This window comes from Myotis daubentonii, chromosome 15 (assembly GCF_963259705.1).
Source record: "Myotis daubentonii chromosome 15, mMyoDau2.1, whole genome shotgun sequence".
Lineage (NCBI taxonomy): Eukaryota > Metazoa > Chordata > Mammalia > Chiroptera > Vespertilionidae > Myotis > Myotis daubentonii.
In genome coordinates, this window is record NC_081854.1 from 5,697,635 (window position 1) to 5,716,801 (window position 19,167).

General features: G+C 44.8%; 2 protein-coding genes across 3 annotated transcripts in view; one reads left to right on the forward strand and one right to left on the reverse strand.

The window, feature by feature from the left end:
- Window positions 1-19,167, reverse strand: part of LOC132216086 (zinc finger protein 883-like) — a 681,654-nt gene that overhangs the window by 518,491 nt on the left and 143,996 nt on the right. The window lies entirely within an intron of this gene.
- The window catches only part of LOC132216082 (zinc finger protein 883-like), a 157,609-nt gene that overhangs the window by 98,237 nt on the left and 40,205 nt on the right, over window positions 1-19,167 (forward strand). Inside the window, exon 3 of one of the 2 annotated variants that reach the window (XR_009448698.1) lies at window positions 3,206-6,028. Coding sequence is in view for 1 of the 2 variants with exons in the window: in XM_059665142.1 (XP_059521125.1) it covers window positions 3,206-5,028 (1,823 nt within the window). In the remaining variant the exon portion in view is untranslated. Of the gene's footprint in view, window positions 1-3,205; window positions 6,897-19,167 lie in introns of those variants that run through there. The other variant, XM_059665142.1, reaches the window with a different exon arrangement.

A 19,167-nucleotide genomic window follows, 5' to 3' on the forward strand; every position in this document is an offset into this window, starting at 1 on the left:
TCGCGAGCCGCAGTTTGCCCACTACTGCCCTAGCTCGTTTTCCTCAGTTGATAGAGGCCCGGCTGGTGGATTCAAGGGGCATAGCTTCGATTCTTGTCAAGGGCATGTACCTTGGTTGCGGGCACATACCCAGTATGGAGTGTGCAGGAGGCAGCTGATGGATATTTCTCTCTTATGGATGTTTCTAACTCTCTATCCCTTTCCCTTCCTTTCTGTAAAAAAATCAATAAAATGTATTTTTTAAAAAAGATTGCTTTTGTTAATGGAGGTCTTTTGATTCCATTTCCAGATTTTCTGTTCATTTCTTTGTAAAATACCATTGGACTGATTGGGATTGCATTTAATCTGTAGTTTGCCTTGTGTACTATAGCTATCTTCACCATATTTCATTTTCTGATCCATGAACACAGCTTGTCTTTCAACCGCTTTGGGTTTTCTTTCATTCCTTTCATCACTGTCTTATAGTAGTCCCTGTACAGATGTTTCACATTTTGGTTGAATTTATTCCTTTGGGTTTTATTGTTTTGATTCTTTTTTATTTTTATTTTTTATTTTTTAAAAAAATATATTGTATTGATCTTTTACAGAGAGGAAGGGAGAGGGATAGAGAGATAGAAACATTGATGAGAGAGAAACATCAATCAGCTGCCTCTTGCACACCCCCTGCTGGGGATGTGCCCACATCCAAGGTACATGCCCTTGACCGGAATGGAACCTGGGACAATTAGTCCTCAGACCGATGCTCTATCCACTGAGCCAAACCGATTAGGGCTGTTTTTGATTCTTTAGTAAATTTGATTACATTCTTCATTTTTCCATCAAAGAATTTATTATTAGGTTGTAGAAATGGAACTAATGGTCGCATGTTTATTTTGCATCCTGTAACTTTTCTGATTTTAATTCATCATTTTTTTTTTTTTATCTTCACCCGAATAGTGAGGATATTTTTTCCACTGATTGTTTTTTTAGAGAGAGAGAGTGGGAGACAGAGGGAGAGAAAGAAAAACATCGATTGGCTGCCTCCCACATGTTGCCTCTACTGTGAGTGGGGATCGGACCTGCAACCCAGGTATCTACATTTGACTGGAAATCAAAGCTTACAACTCAAGTTTACAAGGCCGTGCTGTCATCAGTGAAGCATAGTGCCTAGGTATATTTATTTACTCTTTAAATTATTATTATTTTTTTCTCATTAAGATTTTAATATAGATGTAAATGAAAATTCTCATTTAAAAAAAATTAGAGAAATGTTTCCATTTATTTCTTTAGAATAAAGATTTAGTGCACAAATACAGCCCAAAGCCAAAAGAAAAATAGCTTTGCCCTGTCATTTCCCTAAGAAAGCACTGCAGTTACTCAGAATAGGCCCAAAGAAAAGAAGCAATCCCTGGAGTTCTAGATTTTACGGAAGGACCACATGAGACTATGTACATCGATTTGATGTGCAAATATGTGTATTTTTTATTTCCTAGAGGAAGAGAGAGAAAAAAACATCAATGATGAGAGAGGCATTGATCAGCTGGCTCCTGCACGACCCCCCACTGGTGACTAAGCCCAACTGGCTAGGGCTGACCCTCTTTTTAAAAAAATACACTTTTATTAATTTCTGAGAGGAAGTGGGGGGAGAGAGAGAGAAACATTAATGATGAAAAAGTGTCACTGATCAGCTCCCTCCTGCATGCCCACTACAGGGACTGAACCCACAAAAAACTGGGTATGTGCCCTTGAGTGGAATAGAACCTTGGACCTTTCAGTCCGCACGTTGACACTCTATCCACTGAGCAAACCAGCTAAGGCTGACCCTTGCTTCCTTCCTTCCTTTATTTACTTATTTCCTTAGTTAGTTAGTTATTAACCGTTTTTTTGAACTTAGATATCTTCAAATGTGTTTGCTCCCCCAGTTTCCTGTCATCCTTTCTATGCAGTTGTCCTTATTTGGTATTCTGTATTACTGTTTGTCTTCATGGTACTCTTTTCCCCGTTCCCTGTGGGATTTTTTTTTCATGGTTAGCTGTCTACTTACTCTGGGATGGGGAAAGATTCTCTTTCTCTGATTCTGCCATCTTGCTGATGTCACTCACATAGGTCTTTTTCCTGTGATCTCATTTGTGGTTTGTTGTTCTACCACAGTGCTGACCATACCTCATTTTAGTTTTTCTTTTAAGATTTGCATTATGCCCTAACTGGTTTGGCTCAGTGGATAGGGCATTGGCCTACAGACTCAAGGGTCCCAGGTTCGATTCCGGTCAAGGGCATGTACCTTGATTGTGGGCACACCCCCAGTAGAGGGTGTGCGGGAGGCAGCTGATTGATGTTTCTCTTTCATCGATGTTTCTAACTCTCTATAACTCTCCCTTCCTCTCTAAAAAAATCAATAAAATGCATTGAAGAAAAAAAAAGATTTGCATCATTTATCTCATGCTGTGACTCAACTTGGATTTAAGAGGCAAAATCTTTTGTGCATCACAGGAGAAACATGAGTTTATCAATGACAGGATAGACCCAGAGGCAGTCTTGCCTTGGTGAAGGACTGTGTGGGCGGTTTTCATACCTGGGCTCTTTTGCGTTCATAACTAGGAAGCCATTTTGTTCACCAACAAAAATGTTTTGTTACCATTGCCCACTCCGCACCCAATTCTACTTCTTCTTGCTTAAGGTTGAAACTTTGCCTATGACTCAGTTTTAATAGTGATCATTCTACTTGGATTCCCAGCCCATGGATAACCTGAACCTCTCTAAACTTTGCACCTCTACCTCTATCCCACATCTCGGCTTTACTGCACTCCAGTGTTGTTGCATGCCTGCAGACTTTAGAGTGCACACGTATTATATTGACGCTGAACATCACACACTTTCCTATGATTGATATTTTATGGGTTTGAGCACATTGAAAGTATTTCACACAGACTCATATCGCCAGCATGAAAGGTCCTAAAGGAAGCTATTTGTGGAGTAATAACGAGCAGACACAGCCTCTCTTCTTTTTGTGGCAGCCTATGCTTCTGTTCTCCCTTGGTGAGAGTTTGACCATTCAGTGACCTTTTGGGCCATGTTATATATAACAGCCATTTCCTGAGTAGCTAACTTACTTATCTTGAAAATCATTGTATGGAATCATGTCCAGTTGTGACATAAACAATTGTGGTGAAGATACTATGTTTTTATCCGGTCAACATACACTTTACCTACATTTCCTTTTGAACAGGTTGCTGCTGTGGAGCAGAAATTATGGAGGCAACGACTGAACAGAAGGTTTCAGTAAGAGTGTCACAGGCAAGGAATCCCAAGTTAGCCTTGTCATCCCGGAAGAGCCACCCCTGTGAGAGTTGTGGGCTCGTCTTGGGAAACATTTTCCATGTGATGGAGCTGCAGGGAACACAACACAGACCGATAATATTGAGGTGTGGGTCATGTGATAAACGATTTTATTTCTGTGCAAAATTTCAACAGCAGCATGTGACAGAGAAGACTTTCATTAGAGGTGTGGAGGGGATCTCACTTGCAAACAGCTGCAATTTCAATGTGTCCCAGAATCATTTCTCATGCGGGGAGGTTGGGCAGGGTGTCCTTATGGGGTCAGGACATCTGCACCTGAAGGCTATTCAGACCAGGGACAGTCCAACTGCAGTTTCCACGTGTGGGATGACGTTTCAAAGGAGAAAAAAGTATTACAATAGAAAAGAATGTAAGAGAGACATTAGTTGCACCCACACTGTTATTCAGGAAAAAGGTGTCCATCTTGGAAGTTGGGGTTTTGGGTCCTCTGAATGTGGAAAATTTTTTACCAAATTTTCTAGCTTTCATAATCAACAGAGAGGTCACACTGGAGAAAAGCCTTATGAATGCAGTGAATGTGGGAAAACTTTTGCACGGAGCAGTGGCCTTCGTTATCATCAGAGGGTTCATACAGGAGAAAAGCCTTATAAATGCAGTGAATGTGGAAAATCTTTTGCACGGAGCAATACCCTTCGTTATCATCAGAGAGTTCACACTGGAGAAAAGCCTTATAAATGCAGTGAATGTGGAAAATCTTTTGCATGGAGCAATGCCCTTGGTGATCATCAGAGAGTTCATACAGGAGAAAAGCCTTATAAATGCAGTGAATGTGGGAAATCTTTTAACCTAAAAACTAGCCTTCGTTATCATCAGAGAGTTCATACAGGAGAAAAGCCTTATCAATGCAGTGAATGTGGAAAATCTTTTACCCAGAGCACTACCCTTCATTTTCATCAGAGAGTTCACACAGGAGAAAAGCCTTATAAATGCACTGAATGTGGGAAATCTTTTGCACGCAGTGATTCCCTTCGTTATCATCAGAGAGTTCATACAGGAGAAAAGCCTTATAAATGCAGTGAATGTGGAAAATCTTTTGCACGGAACAATGCCCTTTATTGTCATCAGAGAGTTCATACAAGAGAAAAGCCTTATAAATGCAGTGAATGTGGGAAATCTTACACCACTAGGACTAATCTTTGTTGTCATCAGAGAGTGCACACTGGAGAGAGGCCTTATCGATGCAGTGAATGTACAAAATCTTTTACCACTAGCACCTTGCTTCGTAGTCATCAGAGAGTTCACACTGAAGAAAAGCCTTATAAATGTAGTGAATGTGGAAAATCTTTTCCACATAGCAGTAGTCTCCAATATCATCAGAGAGTTCACTCTGGAGAAAAGCCTTATCAATGCAGTGAATGTGGAAAATCTTTTACATATAGCAGTAGTCTCCAATATCATCAGAGAGTTCACTCTGGAGAAAAGCCTTACAAATGCAATGAATGTGGAAAATCTTTTACCACTACTCGTGACCTTCATTGTCATCAGCGTATTCACACTGGAGAAAAGCCTTATCAATGCAGTGAATGTGGAAAATCTTTTGCCCAGAGCAATAAACTTCGTTATCATCAGAGAGTTCATACGGGAGAAAAGCCTTATAAATGCAGTGAATGTGGGAAATGTTTTAAAAGTATCAGTGGTCTCCAATATCATCAGAGAGTTCACAATGGAGAAAGCCCTTATGAGTGCAATTAATATGAGGTATCTCTCAGCCAAATTTCTAAATTTGCTCTCCACTGGAGTACAAATGTGAGAAATTTCTTAGATGTGTAGGAAATGTAGTTTCTTAGTTAGAAGTTAACAATAGTACAAGAAAATTTGTTAATCCTCATTTTTCTGAATTATATCCTATACATTTAATCACCTATCTTTTGTAAAGTTCCCATAAGTGTTTTGGCTGTTCTATGTGTGTGTTTTTATGTTGGAACACTATGTAATTATGTTGCACGTTCTAACATACAGAGATGTCCTGCCAGATCTATGTCACTGCACATTTCTGTTGCTGAAGGTATTTCACCTGAACCACCTATAAGGTCTCTACAGATGGCATCAATCACCATCCTCCTGTGCCAGGGAAGCTATGTCTGTTGTCTGATTTGTCAGCGAAAATGAGGAATACCTGAGCCCTTGGTTCTTATTTGTTTCCCTGTCTTGTGTTGCCACATAGGACTCATTGCTGTTGGCCCCAGTAAACATAATGTTGCAGAAGAACTGCCATTTTCAGCGACACACTTTCCGTAGATACTAATGATGAGTTTATTGCATGCCTAAGTCATCAATGGAAGAACTGCCAGTCTCATGTCTCTTTGGTTTATAAAATAATGAAGGCTTTTTCTTAAGACTTTTTTAATCTGGGGTGTTCTATTTACTCTATCGGTTAGTTTATAAGGAGATCAGGGCTTTCCAAGCATGTTGAGGTGAAACACTTTTATGGGGTCTCAAACATTTTTCCCTTGGGGGAACCGTATGGTTCAGAAATTAGCTCATCAGTTTTTTGCAAATTTACATTGCTGCCCATATCTTCCTAGGAAACACTGTGTACACTCTACTTCTCATGTGAAGATGGGTGCTTTGAGACACAGAGATCACTCTGAAGAGGGTGTAGCTAGGACATCCTCAAGTATGTCTTGGAGCATGAATTTTTTTTCCTGTTTGCAAGCGATGCCAATACGTGTGAGGTGAATCTCTTGCCCAGGTCTTGCAGGGGGCCCTGTGCCTACAATATCACGGGTGATGGTCACTGGTTTGAGGACAATGGCATTCAGGGAAAACCCTTTCACTACAGAAACGCTGACCTAATTGTGGTTGGATGAAACTGCACCCCTTTTAGGTGGAATAGTCCTCACCTAACTGTGCATCCAGGAATTGTTTTAGGAAAAGGCCACAAGAGCTGTTTGTACACAGATCTGAGGGACTCCAGGGATGTGCATCTTCTGTGGAGCAGTCATTGTCATTGATTATAATCAAGATGTTTTGTGGCTCCTGTAGTTTGTCAGAAGTTCCCATCAGATCCATTGTTGCGCTGGCATCAAAAGAAAGATGGAGAAATTAAAGATTGAAATAATAATTTAATCAAAAATAGAGTATAAAAGAAAAGAAAAAGAAAGATGGAGACAATGGCTGTCTTTACTTAGGAATGTGGCTTTTGTGAGTTTGGGTGAAAGTTCTTCATTGTTTATTACATTTTCTGTCACTGAGATTAGACTCTCACCCAGAGGTCATAAGTACTGGTATTGAATATAGAGTTGCCAAACCTGTTCTTCCAGAATACTATTGAACCATTTTTAATAACTATAATGAGTAAATTACATGTGTTAAGTATAGTGTTTCATAAATCTTGACATGTGCATGAAACTGAAACCATCATTATAGTCATAATGCTGACCATATCTGTCTCTGTGTAATTGCATAATGACCTCTTTTAATCTGTCCCTGTTCTTCACAGCTTTCCTAGTTTCCATGGATTTACATTCCATTTTCATAGAGAACTTTATTTTTCTGCTTTAGTTTATGTTTCATACAAACTTGAAGTTTTATTAAAGTTACACTAGTAACTCATCGTTTTTTTCTGATATTGTTGTCATTGATATATCACCATCAGTTTGCCCACTTTAATAAATACTTGGTCATTTCTAATAAAGGTAGTACAAACATTTCTGTATAATTCCTTGTCCTATCTAATAAAAGAGAAACATGGTAATTAGCATACGACCGTACCCTTCCCATTGGCTAATCAGGGCAATATGCAAATTAACTGCCAGCCAAGATGGCTGCTGTCAGCCAGGCAACTTGAAACTAACATGAGGCTTGCTTGCTTCCATGTCGGAGGAAACCAACGTTCCCCGCCTGCCTTGCCAGCCTCTGAGCCTGCAGTTTGAAACATTGTAACAAATATAGAAGCTAAACAAAACCCCAGAAACCTGCTTTCAGCGAGTCGGGATCTCAGAGCTGGAGTTATACATTGTTTTGATTATAGAATCCAAACAAACCAGATACCTGCTTTCAGCAGCAGAGGCCTCAGAGCTGGAGCCAGAGCTAAAGCTGGCCCAGAATAAAAAAGAAAAAAAGGAGCAGTTGGGAGCTTCAGCCCTCAGCCCCTCACCCAGACTAGCCAGGCACCCCAGTGTGGACCCCCACCCTGAAGGGTGTGTGACAAGCTGCAAACAGCCATCATCCCCTCACCCAGGCTGGCCAGGCACCGCAGTGGGGACCCCCACCCTGATCCAGGACACGCTTCAGGGCAAACCAGCCAGCCCCACCCATGCACCAGGCCTCTATCCTATATAGTAAAAGGGTAATATTCCTCCCAGCACCGTGATCAGCGGAGCTGCGAGGCTTCCCAGCACTTGGATCAACGGAGCCAAGAGGCCTCCCGGCACCGAGATCAGCTTGACGGGGTAGCGCCCCAACCCCCTGATCGGCCCTGCTCTATGTGTGATAGGGGGTGGCGCCACAACCTCCCCATCGACCCTGCCTTTAGTGTGACAGGGAGCAGTGCCCCAACCCCCCAATCGGCCCTACCCTGAGCGTGACTGAGGGTGGCATCGCAACCTCCCAATCCGCCCCGCTCTGTGCATGACGGAGGGCCGCGCCCCAACTCCCCAATCGGCCTTGCTCTGAGCCCGACCAGGGGCTGCACCTAGGGATTGGCCCTGCCCTCTGCCACCCGGGAGCAGGCCTAAGCCAGCAGGGCGTTATCTCCCGAGGAGTCTCAGACTGCGAGAGGGCAAGGCCAGGATGAGGGACCCCCCCCTTCCCCCAAGTGCATAAATTTTTGTGCACCAGGCCTCTAGTATGTATATAAGTGTTATTTACTTTTGTCAAAATTTCAGTGCATAGTCTGGGGTTTTTGAGTAGATGAATGTTTAAATTTACTGAGATTAGCAAATTGTGATCTAAATGGAATATACCACCAGGGCCGGTGTGGCTCAGTACTTGTCCATCTTGTTCAGCACAGGGTTGTGGATTTGATTGCCAGTGGGGATATGTGCCTGTGTTGTGGGCTAGATCCACAGAAATGAGTGTGCAGGAGGTCACTGGCCAATATGGCACTCTTCCATCAATGTTTCTCTCCCTCCTTTCTCCCTCTAAAAATTAATAAACTATTCTTTAAAAATAAAAAATAAACCTATCCGTAGCCGGTTTGGAACAGTGGATTGAGCGTCAGTCTGCGAACTAAAGGGTCCCTGATTGGATTCCGGCCAAGGGCACTGGGTTTGGGGCTGAATCCCCAGTAGTGTGCATGCAGGAGGTGTGATCAATGATTCTCCCTCTCCCTCTTCAAAATCAATAAGAGCCGAAACCGGTTTGGCTCAATGGATAGGGTCCCAGGTTCGATTCCGGTCAAGGGCATGTATCTGGGTTGCGGGCACATCCCTGGTGGGGGGTGTACAGGAGTCAGCTGATCGATGTTTCTCTCTCATCGATGTTTCTGGCTCTCTATCTCTCTCCCCTTCTCTCTGTAAAAAAATCAATAAAATAAAAAAAAATCAATAAGAAAATATGTCTAAAAACAGAAAACAGTGTCTATGAGCATGTCTCCCTAAGAATGGAGTGACTCAACCAATAGCCGAGTTCTATGGTATGCTAATAAGTAATGTTGTTTTTAAAAAATAAACCTTAACTGATTTTACTTTTTTGCATAGATAAACAGTAACAAAAGGATATAACAACAGAGGCCTAATTTAAAAATGACAAAAACATTATATGAAAACAACAAAAACATGATATAAAAACAACAGTGATGCAAACAATGACTGATAAAATGATTAAACTTATTCTAATATTTCCCTGTACACCATAATAAGAATGAAAACGCTTTCAGAGTGCTTGACTTATTTCCTTCGTGATGAAATACTTAGAACTTTAACTGTAACATCACATGCTCTTCAATCTCTAGAGAAAGCAACATATAACTGACCATGGGCAAAAACGGGTTCAGGTAGGAACATGCCTACTCTGTCTAGAGTTTGTCCTTGTGATTTATTAATAGTCATCACAAATGCTGGCATCACGGAAAACCATCGTTGAATCAATTTAAATGGCAGGCCAGTGTCAGATGGGGACAGATTAATTCTTGGAATCAGAACAGCCTCTCCCTCCGCAGATCCTGTTAATACTTCAGCTTTGACAATGTTAGGTCGTAATCTTTTCTTTTTTTCTTTTTTCTTTTTTTTTTTAAGCCTTAGATGGAGTTTACCACCTGCTTTGGGCTGCATTCCCAAGCAACCTGACTCCGGGAAGACCCGGGCAGTTCTTAAGAGACCTTAAAAGTGTGGTTCTGAACTCAATAGCCTCCATTGACAGTTTTGTCCTGTTTCTTTGTCTCTGCATTTTTTATGCTTTCTTGGTGCACCCCCTAATGGTCTTTGTGCACAGTCTTGTTGTAGTTAAGCCTTGATTGTTGTCGGCAATACCGGGGGTGATTTGACCTCCAGGCTAACTGGCTATGAGTGTATGCTGTGTCTGCAGTGGGAGCGGTTCTGTGCTGGATCTCTAGGGCGGTGCTAATCTAGCGTTTGCCTGAGGCTATCCGGCAAATGGCTCTGCGCAGGGCTTAGGCGGGGCGGGTCCCCGGGGATCTACAGGGCAGGCCGGAGGGAGCAGTTATGGCTGCTTTCAGTTCCGTCCCTAGGGGCTTTGCCTCACAGAGTCCCAGCAACCGCTGCAAACCTCGGAGAGAAAGCTGCCTTCGAGTTCCGATCTACTTCATGGTCCTGGTCAGCCTGGTGTCGAGCCGCGGCGATGACACGTTCTCGCTCATCGGGGGTGAGGGAGGATGAAAGGATTACATGTACATCATGCCAGGTTAAATCATATGTCTGAGTTAAGTATCGAAATTCTTTTATATATGAGGTCGGATCAGCCGAGAACGATCCTAGGCGTCTCTCAATTTGGGAGAGATCTTGGAGTGAGAATGGGACATGAACCTGGACCAGACCTTCGGCCCCCGCTACCTCGCGGAGGGGGCAAAGAGGGGCCGGGGTTAAAGAGTGTGAGCTGGTATGAGAGGCAACCGGAGAGGAGAGTGAGGACGGTTGAGGTTCGGGTTCCTGAGCCGGGGATTCCGGGGGAGGAGAAGGGACAAGAGGGGGTTTCGGGGACAGCAGGAGAAGTCAGGGGATGAATGGCTCGGTCAGGGGGACGGTAAGGAGGAGGAGAAGAGAGGAGGTCAATGAGGTCAGGGTTATCAGTTGAATCAGAGGTCTTTGGGGGAGGTGGGGCGGCGGGTGAGTCGGGATTTTTGGGAGAAGGAAGAGCAGTGGGAAGAGGAGGGTTGCTGCTGGCTAGGAGTATCTGATGGGTTGAGCAGGGAGAACAGAGGTCAGGGCGGGAACGTATGTCCCAAAAACCCTGGACATAGAGGACCTCAGAATCTTTGCCCGTGCGCTGGCAGTAATTATCCAAGTCTGTTAGAACATTAAAGTCAAAGGTTCCAGTTGGGGGCCAGCGGGACTGGTTATCTAGAGGATATTGAGGCCATTGTTGTTGTGAGAGAGAAATTAAGCGTTTGGCCTTGAGTGTCTGCGTGTACCCCAATTTGGAAAAATTTTTAAGGAGACACCCTAGAGGTGTCTTAGGATCCGGCCTGGACTCTGAGACTCCCATAGTTGAAGGGTTTCCCGCTCCCTGAGATTAGAGACAAAGCACCAAGGGAGGCGTCCCACCGATTGGTACAGAGTCCCGGTTCTGGGTTGGGGTCTGAAGAGGACCAAGGACATCTCCTTTGTCCTCAAAGAGACCGGACAGTGGCCCTCTGAGAGCGGAGGAGTTCTCTCGGCACGGCCGCGACTTAGGATGAGAGGCCCCAGACGGATCTCGGAGAGCAGGAAGGAAAGGGAGGGAGGTTTCCCGTGTGACTTACTGGAGATGGAGTCCGGAGAAGTCCAGGCCGAGGTCCGGGGCGGCAAACCGGGGAAGTGAGCCGGACCGGCCAATCGACTCGGACCCCGGTACCTCAGAGTCTGGGAGTTAGCCCGGGCGAGCTGCCGCTGCCCACTGCTTCCCAGGTTGTAAGAGGAGACCGGGGGGGAGGATCTTCCGAGTCCGAGACCCACTCCCGGGTTTCAGCACCAAATCTTAGGTTTTACGCCGCCCCAAGGAAAAACCATGAGTCCAAACAGAGACCAGATTAAACAGGCTTTATTGGGAGTACAGGGGCGGGTTCACCGGCTCAGAGAGGGGAGCTGGAGAAGCCGCGCCCAACCTGGGCAGGGGCAAGGTTTTATACTTTTCTGAGGCAATCGTTGCTGGCCGAAACTGGTGGCAGTCGTGGCTTTCCAGGGTCAGGTGAAACCTGCGGTCTGTCCTGCGGTTTGGCCATTGTCCGGGAGCCGTTTGTCCGGCAGGGATTTTCCACCGGGGTGGGGTGGTTTTCAGACGTCAGTGTGGACAGGTCAGCTTCTCACTGGCCCAAGAGAGGGAGGGGGTCCTTTTGCCCCCGGGGCAGGGTGCCAGTGCCGGGGTCTAGCCCCAGCGGGTCCAGGGGTTCCCAAAGGCGTAGACGGAGTCGGCGAAGAAGGAATGACACGGGGACAGTGTTCAGTTGATCAGCAACCTAGCCAGGATCTCTAGCCCGGATCTCCAGAGAGGTTCTGCTTCGGATCTCCAGCGAGGTTCTGTAGCCATGTTCCCTCGCTAGGTTCTCCAGCCAGGTTCTGTCCAGGCTCTCCAGTCAGGTTCAGTGTCCAGGTTCCAGTCAGGTTCTACTGCCAATCTCTGTAGTCAGGTTCAGTCCAGGATCCCTTGCCATGTTCTCCCGCTAGGCTCTGTCTCTAGGCTCCGAGGCCAGTCCCGGTCCAGGATCCTCTGGCATGCTCTCGCCAGCGAAGTTCTTCTGTCTCTAGGCTCCGTGTAGGTTCTGTCTTCTTAATTCTGTCTCCTGAGTTCTGTGTTCTAAATTCTGTCTTGTTACAACTGTATTTATACCAGTTGATTCAATCCTATCAATCTCTATTACAAAGGTTAGGGCGTTTCTTATCTCCATTCCAGGGAGGAAAGATTATGTAGTTTAAGCATGATTGTTCGTAGTTAAAGGGATTAATTACCCGCCTGGCACTTAGTTGAGGGGTTTTATTCCCTCCCTAACTTCAGGGGAAAATCCCTACCTGGGGATTCAACCTTTCTCGGAGAGGTGACTTTGGTTAAAACACAGCGCCAAGAAGGTGAGCAAACATATTAAGAAAAGTATGCCATATATGCCAGGTCCCTTGAAACAGCAAGGATGGACCGGCTCCCGGCATGCCAGCGAATACCAAACACAAGGTTCTTACAGAATTATGAATTTTAAAGATTCACTGCACATATGCATACCCATCCATCATTATTTGTTATTTATAATGTTTTATGTGGTTTTAAAGTGTTGGGGCTGTATATTACATAGGTCATCTTTTAGTATGAATATGTATTTCTTTTTTTTTTTGTATAGCAAAGATGGAAATTTGTTGAACAATAGATACAGACTCCCACGTGGGGAGAGGGAAGAGTCCCACAGAATGAACTACCACATAGGGAGGGGTAAAGGGTCCCACTTTGTTCTTTTTCCACATGGCTTATAAAGTCTGCAGTTCCTGTGTCCTGATATCCCCTCTGATTGGTCAGTATTCCCCTTCAAATTGGATACTATAGTGATTCCTAAGGCCATCCTCCCTTACAGTTTTTCCATCCCTCTGGGCTGTCTTTTTTTCCATCTGAATGAAGGGCTTCCTTCTCTTTATTTTGTAAATATAGACCTTTCCTGGCTACTTCCAGCTCCCTTGTCTTATGTAAAACCATCCTTCATCAACATCAGAGAGTTCATACAGGAGAAAAGCTTTATAAATGCACTGAATGTGGAAAGTCTTTCACAAGTAGCAATAGTTTCTGATATCATCAGAAAAAGCCATTATGAGTGCAATTGAAAGGGCGAGACCTCAACCTAGAGGCCCTGATGCCCAGCGCTCCCCCGTGGTCGGTCCCGGCGTTCCCCGCCAGTCTCCGGGCACCTACACTGGGTTGGCCTCCCCCCCCCCCCCCCGGTCTAGTTTCCTGCCCGGGAAGGCGAGGGCCGCGGAGAGTGGGCGGGCCCGGGGATCTGGGGGGAGCAGGGGCAGCCCTAGCCCCCTCCAGCAGGGGAACTTTTAAGCTGAAATCTCCTTTCAAATGTGCAGGGGAAAAAAAAAGATGCTAGCTAAATTCTAGCAGCAGGATTGGCATTTCCACAATCAAGAACAGTTTTTCCAAAGGAAAAAGAAAAAACTGGTCCTTTGTTAATTAAGAAAGCTTTTCTTGATGGAGAAAGGAGATAGTCGCCTCCTGCCTGCAGCAAAATCTTAAAGAATGTGGTCAGTTTACATCTGAAAAGACCAGGTAGGCCAAAAACCCGTTTTGCAAGGCTCAAATGTGGTTTTCCAGAGCCGCTTGAAAGTACAACTGAAACTGATTTGTTGGTATTTTGTGGTATAAATGTGGCATGCACCTCAAAGTTCTTGTTATCATGTATCTAGTTATCATGTCTATTTAGTCTTGATTTCCTTGTTCAATATGAGTACCGTTTCTATTTGGATGAGACATAGGTCAAAAGTCCTGTCCTGGGATGTGAGAAAGGGAGGCCTCCACATCTGTTCCCGTCTGCTCAAGATCCCAAGACTGTAAAGGTACTTGTTCACTAAAAGGGTGTAAGTGTAAATGTTTATTTGATGTTTGTATGTCTACTTAGGTATTCATGTAAGTGTGGAAGTCTGTGGGAAAAACACCACACGCTTTATTTCTTTAAGGCTAAGTGCTCTGACCGATAGCAAAGCGCCTTGAGTCTTTCCCCAAGAGCGCTTGCTCTCTGTCAAAGGTGGAATCGGCTCGCCTAACTAGTAAACATTTGTCTGTTTGTTTGCTGGGAACTTTGATTTGCTATGCTGGGTTTGGGATTTTGGAATTCTGGGGTAGATTTAAAAGGTATTTGTGGCTTTTCTAGTCTGATTGGGACATTTAAGGGTGAGGCTCACAGTTCCTCAGGGCAGAGATTTCATGGGCCCTTCCGCCTGCCTGTGCTGAATTAAATAATACAGGCCAGTGTCATTTAGCTTGCTGGTTAAAGGAAAACAGTGGGCCTTAGAATCTGTAAAGGTGGGCGGGAATGAAGCTGGTCAAATGTACTGAAAGGGTTTGGTACCTGTTGCTGCTAGCAAAGGAGGGGCTGGTACCCCTTCTAGCGCACTCCCTTGAAAGAGGCCTGGTTGCTGCTCTGCCACAAAGGGAACTGGTAGAAAGGCAAAAAAAGGCTGAAGGCTGTAACTGATAAACAGGGTTACCTAGAAGCCATCAGGACTTTGAAGTTCTCCAAGAGAGGAGGAATCTGACTCGGAGACTGGCGAGGACTGGGTGGCTTTTCTTTAATAATCTCTTTCCTTGAGAGGGCTCCAGAGGGCGCACGAGGACATTTGGCCGCACCTCCGCGCCATCTAGGAGACCAGCCCAACCCCAACTCCTCATCAGCACAGACCAGGAGATTGGGTCTACGTCAGAAGGCACCGAAGGGAGACACTGTGGTGCTGACGACCCCCACCGCTCTCATGGTAGACGGCGTCGCGACCTGGGTCCATCACACTCACGTCCGGTCAGCGGATCCATCCATGACCCGGAAAGACTTCATCACCAAATGGAGCATCGATCAAGATCAACGCAACCCACTCAAGCTCAAGCTGCAGCGTGCTCGACCTGCCTGATGCCGGTAACATGGCTCGCGATCACTCCTGTCACCAGGAGCCCCCACAATACTGTGTAATACACTTAGATAATGCCTGCATCTTCATGGACATGGCTCCAAAGAGACAAGGACAATTTATAGGATCACATGTTTAGTAGCAGAAGATTTGGCTGCCTGAAGCGGCCATGATGCCAATATTATGTTTCATTGTATTGATATGTTATATTAACCTTTGATTCTTTTGCAGGTTTGAATGTATGTTGGCTGTCCTGGAAGGGAGCTGTGTGGGGTGACCCCCAAAAGTAAAGGGTGTCTAGCTGCCAAGAGGGCAGGTGCCCAACTGGGCAGGGAAGGGTGCCCATCAGGTTTTGGTCTCTGTTGAGAGACAGCTAACAGTTGGCAGCCTGTAATATTGTCTTGCAGGCCTGAGTCACCATGCCCATGTCAGGGGTAGTAAAGCTGGAAAAAGCCTGTTTAGAATAGAAGGTCTGAGGCATGGTTATGCATAGAAAGAAGGTTTTATACCAACAGTTACTGTTTTGTTTTAAATCCATGAAAAGGAATTAGCAAGGAAAGTCAGAAAATCTTAGAGTAGATCAGTATGTTTTTCTTCTTATGTAATTCCTCCGAAATCTGGCAATGCTAAATAAGTACATTTCTTTGCATAGATCCAATAAGACTGGTTCCTAACAGTGGTTTTATTAACGGAAAACTTTGACTGGAGTATCATGTTTTAAAGAGCCCTGTCTTAACTCTAAAGACTTGAAGCCACTAAGAATGCCACTAAGAAAGCCTGGTATCCTGCTTGGGAGCCCTGAAGATGGCTGGCGCTGGAGTGTCAGGCCCATGCCCTACCATCACTGGCGGTTGGTAAGAGTAGAAGGGGAGCAGTAAAGATGCCTCTGCGTCCCTGCGGAACCCCCACACACTGAGCCGCAACAAGTAGGAGGGCTACTGAGATGGGCCTTAAAGCCTGGAGCGTGGGCTCAGGTGGAGTTGCTACAGGTGAGGGATTCACCTAACTCAGCAGATACTGCAGGTAGGCCTGATGGCAGCTGCATGGCTTGGCTTCCTGGCCCTACAGGGCACATTAAGGTTCAACCATGAAATTCCAGCAAAGGTAGTCAGTTACCATTCTTGTTGTGTTTATGCAAACATCAGGACAGTAGATAAACTAATCTTGATTTGGCTTTTTGATAGCCATGGAGGAATTTTAAGAAGAAAAATCCTGTTTCAATAGAAGTTGTTAAATCTAAAATGGTTTCTTTCCCTTCCACCGGACCATTTGTTAAGCTTATAGGGATAGTTCAGTTGATAGTTCTGTGTGCCCAGTATGGTCCTCTAGCAACGGTGGAATAGAAATGCAGTCCATCTCATGATTGACCTGGAAGTTGCAAGACAAGGGGGGAATGAAAGGGCGAGACCTCAACCTAGAGGGCCTGATGCCCAGCGCTCCCCGCGGTCGGTCCCGGTGTTCCCCGCCCATCTCCCGGCACCGGTCTAGTTTCCTGCCCGGGAAGGCCGAGGGCCACGGAGAGGGGGCGGGCCCGGGGCTCTGGGGGGAGCAGGGGCGGCCCGAGCCCCCTCCAGCAGGGGAACGGCGCCCTGGGCTCCTGGGTGCTGGGGAGCGGCCTGCGGCCTTCGGGGAAGGATGCCTATGGGGGGGCTAGGACTGCACCCTCCATCTTGCCCTGGGTCCTCCATTTTTGGGGCAGCCGCCATGTGCTCAGGAGAGTACCTTCTTCCCGGAAGCCCAGGCCCCTGCTGGCCACTCCCGGGATTTCTTTAAACTAACCAATGACAATCAAGGGACGTGCGCACCATAGAGATGACCACATCCTGTATAACAAGACCCGACTCGCGCCTGGTCAATCGGCGGGGCCCACAGTCCCCTCCCCTGCCCTTACTATAAAACCCACAATCCCATCAGGCCTCTCTCTCTCGGCCACTGGGCTTACCGTTGCATCGGTGAGTGTGGTCGGGGAGCCGAACTAGTTCGAAATGAAGGACTCTTTGCTTTTGCATCAGACTGGCTGGCTCCCTGGTGGGCCCTTGGGAATCTTGAAATCTGGGCACAACACAATTAATGTGAGGTATCTCTCAGCCAAATTTCTAAATTTGCTCTCCACATTAGAGTACAAATGTGAGAAATTTCTTGGATGTGTAGGAAATGTAGTTTGTTAGTTAGGACTTAACAATAGTACAAGAAAATTTCTGAACCCTCATTTTTCTAAAATGTATCTCATGCATTTAATCACCTATATTATGTAAAGTTCACATAAGTGTTTTTCTGTTGTGTTTGTGTGTTTTTATGTTGGAACACTATGTAATTATGTTGCACGTTCTAACGTACAGAGATGTCCTGCCAGATCTATGTCACTGCATATTTCTGTTGCTGAAGGCAAATTTATTGTGAGTCTTTTCTCAGATGTATATTTGCTGTGTCTGTATCTGTCTTAAAACCTCCGATCATATGTTCTGCCTCATGTTTTATGAGTTTTGGCAATATTCTTTAACCAAAAGACAAACATTATTAAAACTTTTACAGTTACTCTTAAGTGTTCCTACTCCCATATCTTTCTTCCTATTATACTCATTCTTTATATCCCTTCTCACTATTTTTATTTCCTCACCTCTAATTCTTTACAGCTCCTCTGCAACTTACACAAACCCTTCAGTTTGTCAATTTACCTTTTTCCTTTATCTCTATACTTCTATTATATCAAAACTATACATTCTGCCCTAACTGGTTTGGCTCAGTGGATAGAGCGTCGGCCTGTGGACCGAAGGTCCCAGGTTCGATTCTGGTCAAGGGCATGTACCTTGGTTGCAGGCACATCCCCAATAGGGGGTGTGCAGGAGGCAGCTGACCCATGTTTTGCTCTCATCCATGTTTCTAACTGTCTCTCTCTCTTCCTCTCTGTAAAAAATCAATAAAAATATCTTTCAAAACAAAAAAAACTGTACATTCTTTCTAATTGGAATTAAATGTCAGTTCTACACAGGTTCCTCCATTGCCAACTTCAGAGCAGTTGGAGTGGTAAGAAATACTTCTCAGGGTCCATCTCTCTTCTAGTCCTTACTCTGCTCATGTCTGTCTCACTGCCTACAATACTACTCTCAAGGATCTTGGCTCTGAGTTCTTTTTAGGGAAAGGGGACGCTGGCTTTCTTCTGAAACTGCTTTCTGCTCGTGAGGGGTCAAAGGTTTCTCTCAGGGCCAAGAGACCCTTGCTCTCTGTCAGAGGGATGATGAGGCCTGGGCAAAGAAGGAGATGGCAATGGTGCCTAGAGGCGGTATTCCCTACATGCAAGTAGAAATTCTACCTTGTGGAGACAAATTTGCTATAAAATTTAGTGTGATTGGCAAAAGTTAGAACAGTAAGAATTATGACAAATGGTCTGATGAAAGAAAACAGCATTTTAGTTCTAATAATTTCCCGTTAAACACAATTTCTCTCCCTAAAATTACCCTTATGTTTATAAAAGAGTCAAATTAAGACCAATTTATTTACTGAATTAAGTCTAGTTAAAAATTGGTCTTGCCGAATCCGGTTTGGCTCAGTGGATGGAGCGTTAGCCGGCGGACTGAAAGGTCCCAGGTTCGATTCCGGTCAAGGGCGTGTACCTGGGTTGCGGGCACATCCCCAGTAGGAGGTGTGCAGGAGGCAGCTAATCGATGTTTCTCTCTCATCGATATTTTTAACTCTCTATCTCTCTCCCTTCCTCTCTGTAAAAAATTAGTAAAATATATTTTAAAAATAATTTGTCTGATTGTTTATATGAACACAAGAATAACAGTTGATCATATAGGCTATTTTACTAAATATATTTTATTGATTTTTTACAGAGAGAAAGGGAGAGAGATAGTCAGAAACATCAATGAGAGAGAAACACCAATCAGCTGCCTCCTGCACACCTCCTATGGAGGATGTGCCCGCAACCCAGGTACATGCCCTTGACCGGAATCGAACCTGGGACCTTTCAGTCTGCAGGCTGACACTCTATCCACTGAGCCAAACCGGTTTTGGCTATATATATATATATATATATATATATATATATATATATATATATATATATGTATATATATATATATATATATATATATATATATATATATATATATATATATATTTTATTGATTTCAGAGGA